General features: G+C 42.2%; 1 protein-coding gene across 2 annotated transcripts in view; it reads left to right on the forward strand.

Moving 5' to 3' along the window:
• rhoab (ras homolog gene family, member Ab) overlaps nt 1-13,554 on the forward strand; it is a 59,212-nt gene extending 45,658 nt beyond the window's left edge. For both annotated transcript variants that reach the window (XM_085781395.1, XM_085781394.1), the window contains exons 2-5: nt 8,695-8,852; nt 10,414-10,534; nt 12,604-12,734; nt 12,871-13,554. In XM_085781395.1, coding sequence (XP_085637521.1) covers nt 8,697-8,852; nt 10,414-10,534; nt 12,604-12,734; nt 12,871-13,044 — 582 coding nt within the window. In that variant the 5' untranslated portion in view covers nt 8,695-8,696 and the 3' untranslated portion in view covers nt 13,045-13,554. The remainder of the gene's footprint in view (nt 1-8,694; nt 8,853-10,413; nt 10,535-12,603; nt 12,735-12,870) is intronic.
• Nucleotides 13,555-13,869: the final 315 nt, after the last annotated feature.

A 13,869-nucleotide genomic window follows, 5' to 3' on the forward strand; every position in this document is an offset into this window, starting at 1 on the left:
TGGATCGGGGCCACACACCCATTCTTCCACTGCGGACACACTAGCCATCTGTTGCCTCTGTGATGACGCCATCTTTCTGGTGACCCACCCAGTCAGTGGCTCGCTGGTTTAAAAAACAATGTGTGACTGAACACTGGGAGCTCTCTCCGGCTACACACACACACACAACTTCTCCTGTGTGCTGCAGATCACACCGAGCCTCAGCCAGTTCACTAAAGACAGCCACAGAAGAGACCACGGAGGGGCCTGGTGGTTTGTCGTCATGTGTTTGTTGACCACGGCTATTAATTAATGATGAGACTTAATTATGTGTGTAAGATAAAGTGATACGGCCCTGTGGGGAAAATAGCAGTCATGTTTTCCCGAGTGGTATCAAAAACATGAGTACATTTTACTCCTTTTTTTTGTGTGTGATCAAATTTTTTATCATTCTTTCGCCTCGAGCACTGGTGGTTTCATTAAAAAAGAAGCATTAGTTCTTACAGTCATCGGTAACATGCCACTGTACTACAAACAAAATGGAAATCTGCACATCTAAAGGAAACCAAACAAAGTAAGAAGATAAAAATACATTGATATGCATCTAGTCTCTGCTTTGTACAGGTGAATGTGCTTTGAACAAGTAAACTTTCCATTTTTGTTATCCAGCTGCCTGACAAAGGGGTTGTTATCTACTCTTCCGATACTAGTGCCCCCACCTTCTTTCCTAAGGTGGCACCTGAATGAAACAATCCAAAAAATTTGATTGCAGATAAATACGATTTTTTTTAAAAGCTAGACAGTATCTACTCTTGTAGCACAGCGTCAAGCTATAATATTCACACATAGATGATTTCTTGGAAGCATAGTATACCTGTACTATTTCCGATTTCTAATGGGTGAAACATCTTATTGAGTGTACAAAAGTCTCTTTAGTTGCACTTCTACCATACTGTGGGCAGCTTTGGCTAATGTACATGAAATTGGACTGTGATCAACCATGTCATTTTTCTCCATTACAGAATGGAGGATGTGATTTTGGGTGAGCGTTAAGACCTCCCACTGACAGCAAGCTTATTCCGAATCCCAATACATTTATGTCAGTCACTGACGAGGCAAGCTTATGGCTGTCATTGACTGGTTGGTAGTAGTTATCTAATAAGCATATTAATTAGCCTACCTTACTAAAGATCAGTTTTTTATTGCAAAGGTCACCATTTTTTAATCCACTTAAAATGTGTCTGCCAGCAGGACTTTGTGTGCAAGTTGAAATGTATTTAAATTTGACATTAATTGTAATATTTGTGTTTATACAGATTTTAGGTCAAAAAACCTAAATTCAGCTAAAAACATCTGGTTGATCTGGTAATTCACTGAACCACAGTGTTCTCTGTAGTGCACGTTTTCATAATGTTTGTGTTTATGCAGCGGTAAATAAGAAATATTCTTCTCTTGCTTTGACAGTCATTAGTTCATTCAAAATTTCAATGCTGAGATAAAATTCACATCAGGTGGCAGAAGGAAAGCATGTGCCAAGCTTCTGTCTGAAACCGAAACATTCATCAGTTAACCACCATTAAGCTGGGTCTGATTTTCCATCCCGCTGACTGCGTGGGGTTTTTCTAAGCATAAGCGCACACACACAGGCCTTAGGTGGGACTGTGTGGGGTTTTCTAAAGGACAGCCAGATGAATCATAAAGCACAGTAACCATTGTAATAGTTCAGCTACAGCTGTGTCATATGAGGAGATGATACAGAATGAATAGTGTTTTACTTAAACAAGAGATTGATCACAATTGAAGTGGGATTGACTGGCAGGTCTGGTGTCAAAAAACATTGTCTACTGGAGATTGATAGGTAACAGTTAATAGATGGTTTATGGTGCTGGTTATATACAATGATTTATATTTGGTAGATATTGTGATTTAAGTTAAAGAAAAATTGCAATTTTTAATTAGGCTATATTTTTGATTAATTGTGCAATGGAACAACCGATCGTTTTATTGGTATTGACAGTGTTTGTTACAGGAGTGTGCCCTGTTGGTCTCTGCTCATCTCTGTCATTCATCCATTGTTTGATGTTTAATTTGTTTGATCATCTGTTTGCTAACGTGCAGGTGAGGGCAGCTGGTCTTTGCTATCACAGTGGTTCCCAACTTTTCCCAACTCATGGCCCACATCCAAACCTGTAACAATATGGACAGATCAATATAAAATTGACAATGTGATGTAGGCCTGTTACAATTATTGCCTGATCACAGTTATTTGAGTTGACCACAATTATTTTGCATGATCGTTTAAACTGTTTCCATTCATCTGTACATAACAGCTGGATGAAACTAACAAATGTTGTATTTGCATCACTATTTCCTTGTCGTTTTCCACCAATTGAGGTTTAACTGGTGCTGTTTTAATGACACCATCACGTTGCTTCTTCTGCTATGGTTTAATGACACACGAGTGGCGCGCCACAAACTGTTTATCTCGAGTCGCTTCATTTCTAATATTCGACGACCACATTTCAGTGAGCATATTGACATTGGCAACATGGATTTAGTTGTAAAGCCAATAAATGGCTCTTCTTCTTCATAAGGTATTTGCATTATTAAACTATGTTAAGGCTTATACTATAATAGTGGCATAAAATTATTGGTTAATCGCAGTTATTTGACTGGCAATTACCTGTCAACTAAAATTTCATGAATGTGCCAGCCGTAATGTGACACCCTGTACGTGGGACACATGTCCCTTTTACGTCTCAAGTCGGGGCTCCAGACAAACTTCACAGTGGCCCCTAACATAAAATTTTAGGAGTGCAAGCAAATCGCCCTGCAAATCAAATATCCACATTTCCTTTTAGTGCTGTGCGATTTGATAAAAATGTGCGATTGTGATTATGGTGGAAAATATTGCGATTTACAATTTGCCGTTGCAATATTGTGAATCAATGCTGTAATGAGTCTAATTGCTTGATTATCAAGCACAACACAGGAAGTAATCATATTTTAGGAGCGTATTTCTCAGCTCAAACATACACACATACATGTTCTTTTTATTAAATAAAAACAGGTAACTTTTTGTGCTGTTTCATAGTCTACTGCGTTGCCATCATTTATTACAATGCATTTCTCCCCCTCCCTCCTCTCACAGCACACAGCTGCCTCTCACACCGGTAACACAGACACACACCCACACACACACAACGGAGGAGAAGAGAGGAGACAACAGATGAGTGTGGCTGTTACCGTTAAAAAAAAAAAAAAAGACAGAAAAGAAAACCAAACACCGGAGCTTTCTGGTCGTTCGCCCCGACAAGCAAATACATCTATGTTTTTTAAACGCACCGCACACGTCGCAGAGGAAAACACAGTTCGCTCTGTGTAATGCTACAAAGGTCCAAACCCGCTGTAATCACGTAACGCGGGGAGACGGTCCTGCAGCATACGGACTGCTGTCTGCCGGGTGGTTAAAAAAACATCAAATTTACTGGTTGTACACGCACAAGTAGATGAAAAATGTACTTGTACTGTCTCAAATTTTAGGGGCAAAATGCCCCCATTTAGGTTCAGTCTGGAGCCCTGCAAGAATATAATTTGTTGTGCAGGGCATCCCTGTAGCAACACAACATGCTAGCACTCATGGTGCTAACAATACATTAATCGTTTTTCAAAGATTGTTTTGTTATATTCACGTTTACTGTATTGTTTTGCCAGTGTTTTTCAGACGACTTGCGGTAATTTTAGACCCCTGATTTATCAGAGCTATAATTGATCAGGGGAGCTGCTCTCAATACGTTGTGACTGTGGCCTCAACATAAGCCAACCTTGGAGTGAACACTAAAATCTGTGCCTTGAAAGACGATGGTTTTGAGTGGGCCATAATGTGTGGCCGTCCTCGGGCTGCACTTGTTACATCACTTTGATCATCTCATACATGTACCACTTAAAACTTAACAAGTTTACAACTTTATAAGTCTGTCTAGTTTCAGTGTGACTGGGATGTCTGTGCTGTTTGGGTGTTTGCCAAAGTGGCTGACAGATAACAGACTGGCAACAGCCCAAGATAATGGTGACGCTGTGCGTGGTTGGTGCCATGTGGATGCAGCTCATGTTTTCTAATTATCACCCATATTTAATGAGATATTTGGATGCAGAGCCACCTTCGTCCAGGTTTCTATGTCATCTCCTGTTCACATGTTATTAAAGAGCGGTGACTTGCGGCCCCACATGAGCTGGTGGGCATGTTCACTGTAGAGCTGCTCATTTACTTATTGAGCTCAGAGCTGGTGTCGTTAAGGCCTGCTGATTATAAAAAGAGACCATCTCTGTGAACAATTGGCAGTTTTAACTCTTTTCCATTGGTTAAAAAAATGTGCTGATCATGTTGATGAAGGTCTTTGTGGACAGGGTGTTCCCTTTGATTGTTAGCTCCCGTTGTAATGCAGTAGTAGATGGAGAGTGTGGGACAGTTCACTTATGGACCTCCTACCTGTTGACCCCTTCACATATTATTACTTTAATGACCATTACATTTACATAACAGGCTGTGGTCTCACCTCTGTCTGTCCCTTGCTTTTCTGAAACAAGTCCAGACATAACATTCTTCACTGCTAATGGTGATTTTCCTGTTGTTGCCCCTCTTGCTTTCTATCTCGATTGTGCCCCCGCTGAGTGTTTTCCTACTTCTCTTTCTTACCATGGAAATGTACTGGGGCTGCACAATTGATCACAGTGTAATCCATTGAAAATGAAGGAATTCACACTGAAATCACTAAAATCATTAATACCTCAAAGCTGCTTCTTTTTTATTACCGTTCTCAGTACTGTGTTGGCTGTTAAGCAGCTCTAAAGACCAATTAGTAGCTCTAATGACAGGGATGCAAACAGCGCGCCGAAAAGCGAAACTCGCTTTTTTCATGACCAATTGGGTGACTTGTGTGAATCGTTCAGATCCGAAGAGTTTTTGTTTTGAGGGGGGGGGGGTCTCAGCGTCTCAGCTGGGGTCAGTAAAATGTTTTTCTAACAGGCTGACAGTGACAATCACGTGAAACTGAGGCGAACTCATTCATGGTTTCCTCTGATTATACTGATTACAGCCTACCTATTCACCTCCGATGTAGACGCGCGACGTGCGCGCTCGTTACCCAAAGCGGCGCGTGCATTCGGTGCGACGGCGACGCCGTTTTTCCCCCCTTCCCGTCCGTGGAGCTGTGCGCCGCGGACATGCACGGTTCCCTACGTTGCTGTGTCAGGCAGGTGTTTCTGCCCCGTTTCAGAGGTGAAAGCCCTGAGTGGAAAGACGTCGCCTCCGCGATGTAGAATGTGTTCAATTAAAGTGAAACTAACACATTATATAGGCCTATATGTCCATTACACACTGAATGAAACATCCCGTGTCTTTATTTATTCAGTTTATTTTAATAGTAATAATTATGACTAACAATCAGTGAAGACCTCAAATTCAGTATCTCCAAAATTTAAATTTTAAAGCATTTCTAATATAGAAATGTTGGCCTTCTGAAAACTATGTCCATCTATAATCAATCAATCAATACTTGGTTGGGGTTGAACTACTGGAAATTGACTTTTCCGTGATATTGTAATGTACTTATTTGTTAATGGTGAGCACCCCCCCCCCCCCCCGGGAAATTCCTCTCTTTTTTGGTCCTGACCCGTTTGCATCCCTGTAATGAGTTAGAGGCGCTGAGGTGGCATTTGTTGGAACGAGGGGACACTGTTATTGCCATTATACCCTCCGGTCAAACACTGCAGACACTGACCATACACTCCCCTCCGGGCTAAAGCTGCCCCCATTTCTGTCTTTTCTCTTCTCCTTGAGTCACAGCGGCAGTGGTTTAATCTTTTTTGACACTGCTGTCCTACTTAGAGTTTTCATCTAACATTTATAGGATGCTCAAAACACCTTGCAGCTCTGTGGAGCATCTCAGGGTCACAAACTAATGGGACAGAGGGCAATAAAAGCCAAAACTTGAAAGACAATTATATTAGAGAGCAGTAAGTGACAGGATTTGTTGCAGCACGTTTTGTCTGTATTTCAATCGGCTCATTGGGTTGTCACACTTTAACACGTGAATGCAGCCAGTGTTCCCAGTGGACCACAGCAGGTGTCTCATTTGGGAACATTACCCCGGGGAAACGTGGCCAAATGTGCTGTGGGTTAGAAGAAGGCTTTTGATCGGAGGAGGGCTAAAGAAAATATAGAAAACAGACAAACTACTGTGTGGGCTAGAAAATCAAACAACGGGGCAAACTGAAGAGGAAGGAAGTCGGGACTGGTTTGGACCAGAGACGTCTACTGATGCAAGGCAGATTTTTACAGCAATAGACCGTCACTCAGAACGACCAAAGTAACTCAGGTCTCCACTGAAGTCACACAGGAAATCGAACCTGTATTGTCAGCGGTGGCTTCTGCTCCAGACCTGCTGCAGATCAAAACTGCAGCACATTCTTCGTCCACACAGCTACATTTTTGTTTTAAAAACCATCTCTGTCCACGCTTTCGCACCTGAAAACACAAGTCACATGACCGCCATGTACGAGCAGGTGTAATCCCAAAGTTAGTTGGTTGGTTCCAATAAAATAGAATAAAAAATGCAACCCCAGATTTTTCAAAAATTAGAGTTTTACAAAATAAATCGATACCCCAAAGCTTTCAAACTAACATTGGGTAATCAGAGTTTCCAAAAATCTCAGTATATTGGGCGCAAACTCTGGAGCGGCAGCAAGGAATGTGTAGAAGTGAGGGTGTAGTCCCGGAGAGCGTCACCACACCTCCAGCTGAGTGACTGCAGGTAGAGAAATGATGTTCAGGGATCTGATATTACCGTATCTGTGGGAGGTCCTGTTGTCCTTGTGCCTATAGAAAGTACACAACACGTCTATTGTGTTCGTGCCGTGTTGCCTTCATGACAGATGAGTTGTGTTTGATGTTGGGGCTCAATGACTGGAGCCCTCTGAACTCACTCCTATGATGGGAAATGGCCATTTTCCTGTTTTGTGTTTTGATCTCACTGTTGGTGGTAAAATGTAAAATAGTGTTTTCAGTCCAGAACATTTTCACATTATTTCCTGTGTTTGTGACTTTCTGGTGAATGTCATTTCCCAATATGGAGAGATCCAAGCTGCTCTCAGCCAATCACACACAACACTGCATGTCACTCATTTGCCCCAACTTCCCTTAACTCAATTTGGCAAGCTTGTTCTCTCACACCCACACTGTGTGTTGGTCTTTTACTGTCATGAATTACTGGAACAAAGGCTAAACTGTACTTCCTGGTAGTCTGATACGTGAGTTGCAAGTCATATCTGTGTCGAAGCTTGAGTGAGGACAGGGCAGGAACAGAACTTTGAACATTGCACCAACCTCTTATCCTGATGTTTAATACACATACACACACATGCATCTGTCCAAGACTGATATTGAGCTATCAGCATCTCCTATTGGGACAAACTGCACAACTATTTTTTTATTTTTATATTGCACATGCACTGAGCAGCCTATTACAGAACAAACTATTACCTGCTTGTGTCTGGTCACTTGTAAAATCCTTAAATTAGCCTCAATGTTTATAACCCTTTCTTATTTTAACAGAAGCTATTTACCACAAAAATGAAGATGATTCTGACCTTTTGGAAAGTTTTGTTCCATTAATCATCTCATCCCCCCGAGGGGCTCTGAACCTCGGGTAGAGAACTGCTGCTTTTCCAGCTACGTGGTTAAATGTGTCAAACGTGGTGGTGCATAGTGAACCTGCACTATGCACCACTAGACACTTGTTGGTTTCTATTTATGTCTCCATGGCAGCAGTCGTGTTGTTGGGTCGCCTGTTGCTAACCAGCTATCAACTCTGATTCTCCCGTTGTTGCCATGGTTGTGATCTATAGTGTAGACGGGCTGAGATTGCAAGCAGGCGTACAGTGTGGTCTGACAATAAAGAGGCGATGGACCTTGATTAGATAAGAATGTTTGGTTTAAAACATTTAAAAACATTAGGCTTGTCTTTTTTACTGGGCTGTCACAGCTAACACAATGACATGTTAATGCAAATTCCTTTTAAGCTAATTTTGAGACGAATAATTAACACATATTCTGTTATATTGACCTTTGACCCAGTCAAAGTTTGAATCAGTTGCTGGAAATGACTTGGCTGCAGTCACAACCTAAACCATCTCTGCTAATAGTTAACACTCACATGGCATCACAGTGGATAATGGGGGAAAAAAATGATAAGTTCAGCTACAAAGTCCTGTCAGAGGGTCCAGATTTACAGATATGTGTACATACCCATCTACAAACAAATGCCCCTATTGTAATTTTATGTTATATTTTGTTATAATTATATTTTGTCACCAGGATTGTTCTTTTGTAATGATTTGTTGGCCCTCGTGAAAAACGGAGGTCAGATTTAGAGCAAACGTCCACTTGGATTCAAGCATGAACTGGTTGTTTTTGGCGGTCTAAAGGTTTTTTTGGCTACATATCACTTTGTATGCTAATTCTGACTAAATATACCATTATTATGGTATTTCTCCCAAGTTTTCAGCACATAAATAGTGGAGGTGTTAACTCCAGTTGGAGGAGACCTTGAATGGACTGTTGGAGATGTTTCTCTTTATCCGATCGAATGGTGAAGTTTGTCGTGATTAACATCTGTGATTCTAACTGTTGTTTTCCGTCTCTGTTTCCTCCTGCAGGGATGGCAGCCATCCGCAAGAAGCTGGTGATAGTGGGAGATGGAGCTTGCGGGAAGACATGTCTTCTGATCGTCTTCAGTAAGGACCAGTTCCCCGAGGTGTACGTCCCCACCGTGTTCGAGAACTACGTTGCCGACATAGAGGTGGACGGCAAACAGGTGAGGTGTCTCTGGTGGCCGACTGATTCAAACGTCAGTCAAATCCAAAACGACTCTTAAACTTTAAATAGACAAATGGATAACTTTTTCTGACACTGCTGAGACGCACTTGTGTTTCTGAGCTGTCGTAATTCGTCACCGCCTCGTTCAGTCTCAGAGACAGTTCTGTGCTGGTATCTGGGCTCATTCTGTTCCCTCGGTGCTTAATCATGCTCAACGCTTTAATTCTACCTTCAGGGCCAAGTGAGTGTTGATAAAACTGTGCTGTTCCACTTCCACGTCCTCCCGCACACTGCAGCAGTCATCTGTTCTCCCTGCAGATGCTTTGGTCGGGCTGAGTCACAGTCCTTCACATTAATCTTCGCATTCATTTTCAAACAGAGAAACCGGCACGTTACTCCGACTCTGGTCTAAACCTGCAGTAACTCAGAAATGAGAGGGACATTAGATTTTACACTGTGCTGTATGTGTGTCACACCTCACCAGCCACAGACCCACTCATCCTGACCTCATTCCAGTTTAATGGGATTCTGGGACGTGGACTCTTTATGGGCTGGTTGGTTTCTGACCCTCTGTGCTGCGGGGGACGACTCAGGCGGCTTCTCATCAGGCGGCGTCACACTTTTCTAAACGTCTCGATCTGGTTTCCTTTCCCTGTTTAGCCCTGCAGTCTGCTCACTGAGGTCACTGCCACTCGTCAGTGATTCAGTCCAGATTATTCTTGAGGATGTGCAAAAACTAAACATCAGTGATTGTAATTATATCACACTGGCATGTGGTTTTTAAGAGTTTTTATGGAAGTGAAGCCTCGAAACAGGTAAAATTATAAACAAATATTCATGTTGCTACTGAGACAAGTGACTTTAAAGCAAAAAAAAAAATGCAAATGATCTATGTTAATTAGTCATTTTTATTTAAAATACGATCTCCACATGGTTAACAGTCAGAGTTGTGGCCCTAATTCATTCATTTCATTAAATAACTTAACACTTCTCAACAAAAGATTTCACACTCACCCGCTCATCAGTGAAGAAGCACTCAGTCTCCATACTAGACCAGTAAAGATGGCTGTTAAAGCAGAGCTGATGTACCAGTGACCCATTTTGACCACAGTCCCCTAAATTTATCTGCAGTTTTATAGAAAATGTTGGTCTCTCCACAATGTAAAGTTCATGAGCACATTGTAACCAGTCTGCTAATGTGAGCAGCTGGTTGTAGGTACTTGTCTGCTGTAGATCCAATATTCAGTGTTATGGTGCTTAAATATGTTGGAAGAACATATTACATTTAAATGTAAATAGCTGATGAAAATCCACATTTATATCATTAAATAGGACCAGTTAAGGGTTTCCAACACATTTAATATTTTACTCAATTAAAATTTTATAATGTTTAATGCTTTGTGTGAAGCTCTGATTTCTAGTTTCTGTGTAAAAAGAAAATTTAACTGGTTTTCATTGTCTCACTTAAGATCTTTGTGTGTTATCTCAGTTTTTGTTTTGGGGGTTGTTCGGATCGGGCAAGGTTCATTAACTTCTCTCTCCCTGTGTGTGTGTGTCAGGTGGAGTTGGCTCTCTGGGACACAGCGGGTCAGGAGGACTACGACAGGCTGAGACCTCTTTCCTATCCAGACACTGACGTCATCCTCATGTGCTTCTCCATAGACAGCCCTGACAGCTTGGGTGAGTGTGCGCACAGACACACACACACACGCCTCCTATATGAATTATGATGAGTTTCCTGTGAGTTAGGGTTGATGATTATTTGCGGCCTGTCTGTGCCTGTGATCTTCCTGTTGTGAGGCGGCTGCTGCTTACATCAGCTTCCACACATCAGCACACACTGACACAAATCACTGGTGCTGCGGCCGAGTTATAAAACTGGAACACGTCCTCTCGTGATGATGAACGGCTCTGCTCTGATCATATGGAAACGGCTTTTCATAAAATGAGGTGATAAACGCTGCAGATGATTGAAGTGCTGCTCGTTAATTAAAAAGAACGAAGCGAGAGGACGTTACAGTTGTAATAAAACAAAGGCTCATTGTTCACAGTTGTTTTACACAACATTACATTTCTGTGTAAAGCAGCATTTCTGCTGATTTGAACTCTCAGTGCAGATGTAAAGGGTTTGAATTATCTCTGCTGCATTCAAATTAAATTACGGTACTTTGTAAACGTTAGAATAATCAATTAACTCACGTCAAGATAAGCATTACCGCTGCGTCTTCAAACAGCTCTTGTGCAGAGTTTTCATTGTCAGTTGTTGTGTTTTTATTCAGTTGCGGGAAAAGGAATATTTTTTTTATCAGATTTTCAATTAATGGTGATTTAGGTACTAGTGTTTCCAGTTTATATTCCTCTACCTGGCGACAGTCAGAGCACCAGCCTTGCTCTCAGGTCGTCCGTCTCTTTCTCGTATTTTTTTTTTTTAAACTGATTTGGAAAAGGCAATTCCTTTTTTTTTTTTTTTTTTAATTCTCTTTTTATTCAGATTTAATCACTTCACACATACATTAACTCAGTTTGTCAAGGATACAATGATGTTGTACATACTGCCCTTCTGGAGCTTTCTCCCACGGACCCAAACCATTCCAGGTGGAAGCAATAACACAAAAACAACAAAGGAAAAGGCAATTCCATCATACAAAATAGGATCAAATACCACAGGGTCCTTTCCAGTTTTCTTTTTGTGTACAAGTATACATGTGAAGAAGCAGAAATAAAAGAAATGTGTAAGAACCACGGGAGCCATCTGACATTTCATCCTCATCTACCAGAGAATTTGTCCTTGTATGGTCGTCTGTACAGTCAAGTTGAACATATTCATCCTCCAACACATCTACATTTTCTCACCACACATGCATGCAGCTTAAATGCTTGTGCAGATTTCTGCTTCAATCTCTTACATACATGTGAACTAGGGGAGCTCACATTTTTTATTATTTCCACCAAGACGAGGAAAAGGACATTAAACACTGGAGTCATACAAAGTCTGTTGGGATTGGGATTATACATTCAACACATTTACTCCAAATTTAATAGAATTAGAAATATCTCAGAACAACTCAATTTTTCCATCCTGAATATTTCCAGAATTATTCCATGCCAATCTTCCAGTGTAGATGGTCTTGGGTTTAGCCAAGCATCAGATTTTTAACTTGTGGCCAAAAGGGCCTGCAGCAGCAGCAGCAGCATCTTTACATTCCTCCTCAGTTTCAAGCACGAAACCCGGCCCAGGTACATATACGCTCCCAGTCGAGGGTGATTTGAGTCTTGAACTCTGTTAACGTTTTGTGAATGCCACTCCAGTAAAGGTTTAGTTTGGAGCAGCCTCAGCATTTATGAAAGTGCTTTCCCTCTGTTATGCCTTATTGTCTCCATGAATTGGAGTTGGTTTTCTTATATTTTCCCTGATGTGAAGTCTTCATGACCAACCAGTAACTCAAGTTTACAGGCATCTCATGATTATTTAGTTTATTAGCCTTTTTATTTTTTCTTTAAGTGACGGCTCACAGAGCAGAATCAGGCCTGGTGCACAACTCACTGGAAAATACCGTTAATGCAGTTGTGTCACTTTTTCCTTCGTCCAGCTGCAGCCGTCAGAAAGTTTATTCCACAGCTGGAAAAATGTAAATACAGTAAAAGATTGATCATTTCACTGGCAGAGTTCCCTCCGACGTACAGACACATGCACACAGCAACTTGTCGGTGTCTGGCCTGTGATTATTGTTCTGTTCCTTTGTCCACAGAAAACATTCCTGAGAAGTGGACTCCAGAAGTCAAACACTTCTGTCCCAACGTCCCCATCATCCTCGTAGGAAACAAGAAGGACCTGCGCAACGACGACCACACACGCCGGGAGCTGGCCAAAATGAAGCAGGTACCTGAGCGCCTTGTTTTGGATTTGTCTGAACTACACCGGCGTCACGTCTAGACACGTGTACGTTTTCACTCACGGTTTATCAGCTTGTTTTTGATCAGTGAACGTCTTGGTTTTTTTTCTCTTTGTCCTTTAGGAACCAGTGAAGTCAGAGGAGGGGCGGGACATGGCCGGACGAATCGCAGCGTTCGGCTACATGGAGTGCTCGGCTAAGACTAAGGACGGCGTTCGGGAGGTGTTTGAGATGGCCACCAGGGCGGCGCTGCAGGCCCGCCGCGGAAAGAAGAGCAATAAATGTGTACTGCTGTAAAATGGCCGACATATTTGGACTGTTTTCACCCTGGGCTACTGTACATGGGACTGAGGGTTTACTAGACGGGGGGGAGGGAGGGTGAGGGAGGGGGGGAGGAAAAGCAGTAAACTACTACCGCTGTAAAATGGCTGTTTGTTGGACTGAATTTACCCTGGGACTGGGGTTTGGGAAGCTTTGATTGACAGGGTTGGGTGGGCGGACGGGAGGCGGGGGCGGGGGTCGGGGCGGGGGGGCGAGGAGGAACGACGGGCGTTTACCTGTGGGACGTTAACACCAGCCTCAGGTGTCACCAGACACCTCCACTGATGAAGACCTGGTCCTGTCTGACAGGATAAAGCTGACAGTTAAACTGAGAGAGGAGCGGAGGAATTATGGGATGTTCCAGTATAGGTGACTGGAAAGAGAGAGGAAGTAAGTGGGAGAGGAGGGGCTCTGTTAACAGCCCCCTCACCTGTTTGCTGTGGAGCTGCACTGAATGAAGCACAGTGTGTAAAAAAACATACAAAATTGTCTGTTTGATTCATTCAGGGTGAATGAATGTGACTTGATGTCGTGTGATGTAACATGATGTTGCCCGACGTAATGTCACGTGACGTCATGTGACATTATGTGACATTGTGCAATGTTACGTTACGCTGTGAGAAAGAGAGACCGGGTTTGTTCCGTTGTGCTCACCTCTCTCTCTCATGTTTAACACGCTGTTGAAACAAAAATGTCATCAGGACTGAAGCTGTGGCAAATTAAATGTAATATTAGTCTAATAGAACAATTATTAGCTTGATGCATTAATTGGAAAACAAGTCAAATATTGTCAAACAGCAT

The sequence above is a fragment of the Trachurus japonicus genome, chromosome 7 (assembly GCF_045865225.1).
Source record: "Trachurus japonicus isolate A0001 chromosome 7, Traja_1.0".
Lineage (NCBI taxonomy): Eukaryota > Metazoa > Chordata > Actinopteri > Carangiformes > Carangidae > Trachurus > Trachurus japonicus.